This window comes from Montipora foliosa, chromosome 14, assembly GCF_036669935.1.
Source record: "Montipora foliosa isolate CH-2021 chromosome 14, ASM3666993v2, whole genome shotgun sequence".
NCBI lineage: Eukaryota > Metazoa > Cnidaria > Anthozoa > Scleractinia > Acroporidae > Montipora > Montipora foliosa.
Window position 1 is genome coordinate 17,854,560 of NC_090882.1, and position 7,500 is coordinate 17,862,059.

The following is a 7,500-nucleotide window of genomic DNA, read 5'->3' on the forward strand; positions in this document are numbered from 1 at the left end:
TTGCTCTCGCTTTCGCGAAACTGACGTTCCAGTTCACGTATTTGCTTGCGGTGGCTCATTTCCTTATTTTTCGACGAGAGCGTAGCCGAGTACAAAAATCTGTACGCTACTGAAGACGCTGATAACAACTTATCGTCTAAAAGTAGAATTGCTTCCCGAAAGTCACGTTCTAACAGAAATTTCCACAAATAGTTGGACGCGCAAATTATGTTTACATACTGGCAAGTCAGTCTCAAGTTACAAATATCTACGATGCCAACATATCTAAAAATATCCAACAGCACGACCTCCGGTAAACACAGCAGAAACGATTTTGGGGCTGTTTTTGTTTCGGTGATATTTGTTACGGCAAGCCTCCGGTCCTGTTGAGCTAGGGTTGTTTTGTTGACAAATGCCTTTCCTCGAGATTGGGCTTTTACAAAATATTTTTCTTTCTCTTCGTCGCAACTTCGTTGCCATCTGGTCAAATTTCTCCGACAAGAGGCACACAAACACGCATCGTCGCACGATGTTTCCACATTAAAACATTTTTTCACGTCTTCCACAATATTCTTAACAACGCTATACCAGCGCGACGACGATTTGCAACAACAGACGTAACATTTTTTTTGGGAAGCCATTGGCATTACATGTAGAAAAACATTTGAAGGGCTTTATTTTCTTTAATTGAATTTCCCGCCACAGCGCGCGCCGTGCGCTTCAATGCGCAGGCATATTTTTTCAAAGTTAGCTCTGACAGATGAAAGCAGTGATCGTCGTCATTAAGTTGCCCACCTGAAACGCTCGTGACATTGGTAGGAGGACGACGGCAACGGGGAGGGAGCTGATGAGTTTCGTTTACCCAAAAATTATCAGGAGGAACGAATCGACCATAATCTTGAATCGGGTCCAAATACTCCTCTTCGCATAAAGATTTGAATCCCCTAGTGACAGCAACATAATCCACGTGCATATGTGGGTTGAATAGTGGTAAAATTCTTTACGTGAATTTTGGTTGCTAGGGTTACAGATTGTGAAGGAAGATTCAAGGAGTCAACATAAGTCAAGGAGTCAATGGAGTCAAGAGTATATTCAGTGATGAATTTGCATATACAAAGAAATACGAGTCCTAGCAAGGTGATAAGGGAATATCTTCGACAGTTTCATCTAACCTTACATCGAAACCATGTTGCTTTCGAGTCGCCATATTTTTAATGGGAGGAGTTGGTGCGGGATCCTCTGTGTTGCTCACTGACAGCTCGTGCCAGTCTCCGTTGTTATAAAGTGCGGTTTGTTTGATTTAATATTCCTCAGAGTGATACTGTTCAATTTACACCGGCTTTTCACTTTTATCATCAACACAATGGCAACACAACTACATGAATATAGAGAATCACTCTACTAACAAACTGATGCATAAAATTCTTCGTCAGTTTAGAGATGACTTCGGTGGAAAATGGAAAACGCAGGAAGTTGTTTTACGACATAGCTGCCGCTTTGGAGGGTCTAGAATTTTCACGAGCGTTTGGTCCAGGAATTTTAGCGGCGTTTTTCTATGGATTCGTATCAGGATCAATGTCTTTTGTAAATAAGGTCAGTTGGGGTAGAAAAGGAGAATACGCAAATGCTATAGTCGACATAGCTCCAATTTAATTTCGAAAGACTCGTAGTTTTTTTCCGCATACGTGTACAATTTAATTATGTGAATCGTTTATTGTTAAGAATTGGAATTTGGAATTCTAAATAGTGATAATCACTAAATAACTTAAGTTCTAAAGATATTGAAAAATCATTTATTTTCTATTGTGACTTGTCTGCAAATACTTCCCATACTGAATTCTTGTTTTGTGATTTATTAACATTATTATTATTACTATTATTATGATTAGTATTATTATCGATATGTTCATGATGTATTTTAGTTTCCTCTTCCAGTTGACCCAGTCTGTGGTTTGTAATTATTTTATGAGGCTAAATATAATTTAGGCAAAGTTAAAACCAAGCCAATGCAGTGGTGTTGCCTGGGATACTTGGGGGGGTTCCAGGGACGTTTGCAGGGGCATTGCCATGTGCTTTGGCTTGAGTTGCAAGCCTTTTCGCTTGCTTGCTTCTTTACCCTCCCTCCCTCCCTCCCATATTTTGGGGTAAGTATATATACTCCACACACTGGTTTCTCTCAGTGATGTGTTGACGGGTGCCTGGAAGGTGGACTGTGGCTCGGTTGCCATGGTGACCTCCTTGCTGCTGAGGAGAGTGCTGTCTCCTCCTTTGCTACCTTTACGACACCTACCCTCCAAAATATAGGTGTGGTGTTGTAAGTGCTATATGTCTATGGTTGTAAGCATAAATTATTGTAATTAGCCAATACCAAAAATACCATAATAGTCTTTTTGTTTGTCGCTCCAACATTTTGCAAAATTAAGCATGGTTTTTATTTTCTGTTGGGACTTAACAATGGTCCCAAGAGAAACTGGAAACAATGCTTATGCAAAATTTTGGAGGGACAAAAAAGAGTATGATGATATTTTTGATAGTGGCTAATTCAGTTAACTGCAATAATATGCAAATAAACCACTTCTTTGTTTCTTTGTTTCTTTCTTTCTTTAAATGGTGCCTTCAAAGTTTTGCTCTCATTCAGTATTGCTTGTGAGTTAATGACGTATCATAGATACAGTATATTGTGTCAATGAAATGTTTCCTTAGAAACCAATGAAACCAAGGCCAACAACTATGGGTTACGGTGTTCACTACAATAAGAATCTCATTATTTTTATTACTGAATGTTGTGTCTTAATCTATTATTGCAGGCTGTTCTTACTGCATACTCTTTCCATTTTCCCAATGTGATCATGTTGGCTCAATTGATTGTAATGGCTATAACCCTTGAGGCTGCAAGACGTCTAGGATTTTCTACTATGCTTAAGTACACATTAGAGAGGTAAACAAGTTACTGGGGATCAACTTTTAAATTAAACTAAAAGCTGATTAGGAAGGGTTACGTTTTTACAAACGTTAGCCGTGTAGCATTATTTATTTCAACAGACTTAACTGATTAGAGTGTAATGTGAAGTGCTAGTTTTGTACCCCATATGAACCATGTGGACGTTAGCCCTACTAATGTTTTGATGTTTTGTTTCGCCGTTTCGTGGTTTAGTAATGCCCCTTAAAAACTGTGTCCAGTCACCTTAACAGACATATTAGCATATGAACTTGAAGTTCCATCCATTACTAAAATAATATTCTGCAATCTCCTTCCACACTGATGAGCTTTTTACCATGGTAATGCATCTAGATTAATAAATAACAAGGCCTAATGGATACTTATTCTTCATTTATGCAAAATTCGCTCAGTTTTTTTGTAGCATTTGTTGATGTCAAAAGTCTGAGCGAATGCACAGCATTTATTTTCACTTCTAAAGTGCCATGACATTTACAAAATGGAAGCAAATTTACACCACATTTCCAAGACCATCACGAGAAGGAGAAAAAAAGTTCTTGCCAAAGTCGCCATAGAGTATTTGTTTTTTTTTTTTTGAAATCCACACTGGCCTTTAAAGAATACTGGTGTCCAGAGGAAAACTGAGTTCAGCCACCTTAAATGCTGCTGATGAAACTTTTGATTTTCCTGGATACTCATCCTATTCTAGATCTCCATAAGGAATTCCTATTCCCCATTGTTTCATGATTTCTGAAACCACTTAGCTGTAAACTTTGAAAAGAAAAGATCCTTGATCATTGGAGTAAGGCCTGAAAAAGCTAAATTTTTTTGTCTCTTGGTTAACTCAAGGATCATCATCATCATCATCATCATCAGTTATCATTCACTTAAGGGGGCACTGTCATGCGATGACATACGCAGTATTTCTCACACAAAGAAATTTCAAGACCTTGAATATTTTGCTTTTCCTAGATTGTTTATAACAGTGAAACGGCTTGCACTTCGATTACACCACTGGCGTATTTCTCATGAATTCACGGTTTCTTGGTACTACTGACTATTGGTACTTCGACTGCACTGCTTTGCTTTCTTGAGGAGAATGAATACCGGTAATTTAATATTTGTGCATGGAGTGTATAAAATTCCGCTTGAGACAGTGGCCTCTACATTCCCTGCACCTCACCAAACTTGAAATGTTCAGACTGAATTTTTCATCTTTGGATTAAAAAACGTGGAACATGCTTTTCCGTGTCAGTGCCCCTTTGATAGTGTGATACAATCAACTGTCGCCTTCCCTGATTAGTGAACACCTCTTTTTACAGACTTGTCTGCTAACTACACTTTAATTTTTTGTCAGTGATGAATCAATATTTCCTTGGGCTTTCCTGGAATGTGATAATAGGTACATTTACCTTATTCATGCAAATTGTACCCCCCTGAAAATGATTATTCTGTGATACACATTGATAATGCCGTTATTTTTTTCAACAGGGGAAAGTTGTTCCTTTTTCCTTCTATATGTTTTGGACTTCATACAACGTTAGCTCTGAGAGCTCTGGATAATTTGTCAATACCCATGTATGTATTTCAATGCGTGTGTTTAGCAATGATCATGCTGGCATACACGTATTGATAAGACTGATTTGTATGAACTGCTAATAATCGTTAATTCTGCATATTTGAAAGATGTTCGACCAGGCTGAAATCCATTACCATGCTGTTGTACAATGTATTATGCATGTCATTGCACCAAATGGTTTCAAGCTGACTTGTTGCTGATTAATTTATTGTGAGGCTGTGTTATGTCACAGTCACCCAGGCATTCAACTCTTGTGGGCCATCTGATCATACAAACTCTCCATGGTTTATTATTAATTTTGTAGAGGGGCATATTAATAATTATTATACAAGAACCTGTATTTTACTGGTTTAGAACAAATTTTGTTAAAGAACATCAACATAAGTGGCAATAACAATTAATTTATTATTGCCATTTGTTATCATAATGATTGTTTTTATTGCACAATGTAGGTAGTCTGAACAACTATAAGTAAAATCAACCAATTGCTTGATCACTGGTCTAATACATTTCCATGTTGGAGTCCATTCAAATTAAAAACTAGGATGGCAGACAATGACGTAATTAGTTTTGTTCTAATGCTCCAGAATGAGTGTCTGTAATGAATATTCCATTACACATGTTTTGCAGCTTAGTCAAAATCAGCTCCTAGCTCTTATCCTAGGTACATTTTCTGTCTAATGTTACATAGAATTTGGGAGAACATTCAAAGACTTCTTCAGTGGCATATTTGAGTCTTTTATCAGCCAAACTTGCTTGGAACCTCACAGGAAGAATACATGTATCAGCCCTCTTTCTATCTTGAATGGATGGACCTTACTGTGCTTTGTCCTATAACACTGTCATTGACCTCTGCCAATATTCTTCCAGTGTAGCCCTCACTCTTGGTTAACCCTTTCACCCCCGTGGGGTTCTCCATTGACGAGTAAAATCGTCTGGCGTTAGACAGAGTAAAATCTGTAAGTGGCACTCTTGGGAGTGAAAGGGTTAAATTAATGGGGACATAGTTTCTGAGTGAATCTAGCTGTTGTTAACCCTTTCAGTTTCTGAGTGATTCTAGCTGTTGTTAACCCTTTCAGCCCCGTGGGGTTCCCCGTTGACTCCTGGGAGTTCCCCATTGACGATTAAAATGCTCTGGCGTTAGTCAGAGTAAAATACTAAGTCTGGCCGGTTTAGGACAGTTTAGGCGTGAAAGGGTTAATGGGACATGTACATGTAAATAAATGCTGTGCATTTCTTCACAGGTATAATGTTTTGAGAAGACTTCTTCCTTTAGCAAGTTTGCTGTTTGCGTGTCTCATGTTAAAGAAAAAGCCTTCTGTGCTTGTTGTTGCCTCTGTTATTCTTGTGGTACTTGGCTGTATTATTGCAGGTAAGTTTTCATTATTCCTTGAGTTGAGAATATTACTAAGCTTAATGCTTTGCCTTCCAAAAGTGACATGTATAGATTTTCTCTGTGGAATGCCAAACAGTTTTACTATATTGTTCTTTCCTATCTTTGTATAAATTTTGCAGTCATTGAATGTCCATTGAATGGCAGCTACAATATCCAATATCAGGGATGAGTTGCCATCAAAGTTTAGGGAGAATGTTGGAATTGTATTTTCAACTTTAGTGTACTAGACTACAGTGTATGGGCTCAATATAACCTCAAAGTTGGCTGTTTCATGTGATTAAAATGCGAGTTGAGAAGGGGACTGTAAATTAATCACTGGTAGTAATAATTTAAGATTTGTGTGCTTGAATGTTAGCCCTTCATCAGAGCGAATTAAAAAATAGTGATTACTGAGTGGTTTATATGGGAGATGGAAGACCTTTGCTGTTTGTGGAGCCATTGGGACATGAATAAACCAGATGGGTACAAATGAATATTAATTGAATGAAAAATGTTCTTTGATTCCCTGGATACTAAGATTGCTTAGTTGAAAATTAAAACAATTTTGTTTGAGATTTTTGTGCCATTCCTTGTTACCTTCAGTAGTGAATTAGGCCAGAAAATTGATACTCATGTTATAGCCTAGGGGGAGTGGTTAGGAAGATTGAAATGGCATGCAATAGTTGGTTCAGCGTATCATTGTCATTTCTTTTTACATCTCGAGATGGCAGTGGTCTACTAATTTTCTTTCTTTTACAGGTAAGTAGATCTTTTTTACTCTGACGAGGAGCTACATGTAATGCCGGAGATATTGGCTCACAAATCTGAACTATGTAGGCTAATTTTAATTGAGGGCCACAAGACTACAATGTAGAAAACACATGGGGGCTTCTTTTTGTTTCATAGTTTGGTAGCAAAGGTATATATATCTTTGACTGGATGCTCAAGTTCACTTTAACTTAAAAGTGTGTTTGAGGTGAAATAATGCTTTTAAATAAACTGTTTTTCCACAGGCTTTGGGGATCTCGAATTCTCACCATCTGCATATGTTTTTGCATTGCTAAGTGTGGTGTGTCAGTCATTCTATTTGACATACATTCAGAAAACAGGCATAGAAAAAGGACTTTCTACGTTGACTGTGCTGCATACAAACTGCATCAACTGCATCCCTTTGCTTCTTCTTTACACTGTTCTTAACAAGGAGCTAATGTCTGCTCTTAGATTTGATGGATACACTGCTTCCTTCCAGGTTTGTTGGAAAACTGCTGTCATTTGCTGTAATTTTATTCTGACTACGAGGGCATGCTGGATATAAAACTGATTGCTGAGTTGGTTATACGCGGTAATCATTTTATATCCAGAAAGCCCCAGTAGAATAGTTGCTTCTTAAAAACTCCAGGATCAACAACTCTTCCATGTTGATGTTATTTGGCACAAAATGGCAACATGTGGTAACAAACGGTCAATTCAGGTCTAAAACGGCTTTTGTCAGCCATTTTTTATAAGAGCTGCAAAAAATGTTTTCACCTCACTTTATTTCTGAGATGTTCCTTGACCATGTACATGTAAGGTACCGCAGGTAGTCGTGAACTAATAGCCTATGTCCGGCGAGCTGATTAAAATGCTGGA

The 7,500-nt window shown here is 37.9% G+C and overlaps 2 protein-coding genes across 2 annotated transcripts in view; one reads left to right on the forward strand and one right to left on the reverse strand.

Annotated features, from left to right (window-relative positions):
- LOC137985318 (uncharacterized) overlaps positions 1-191 on the reverse strand; it is a 7,435-nt gene extending 7,244 nt beyond the window's left edge. Inside the window, exon 1 of the mRNA XM_068832907.1 lies at positions 1-191. This exon is cut by the window's left edge and continues 115 nt beyond it. Coding sequence (XP_068689008.1) covers positions 1-59 — 59 coding nt within the window. The 5' untranslated portion in view covers positions 60-191.
- Positions 192-1,245: 1,054 nt separating this feature from the next.
- LOC137985135 (uncharacterized) overlaps positions 1,246-7,500 on the forward strand; it is a 9,594-nt gene continuing 3,339 nt past the window's right edge. The window contains exons 1-5 of the mRNA XM_068832630.1: positions 1,246-1,572; positions 2,787-2,917; positions 4,409-4,495; positions 5,741-5,868; positions 6,885-7,120. Coding sequence (XP_068688731.1) covers positions 1,420-1,572; positions 2,787-2,917; positions 4,409-4,495; positions 5,741-5,868; positions 6,885-7,120 — 735 coding nt within the window. The 5' untranslated portion in view covers positions 1,246-1,419. The remainder of the gene's footprint in view (positions 1,573-2,786; positions 2,918-4,408; positions 4,496-5,740; positions 5,869-6,884; positions 7,121-7,500) is intronic.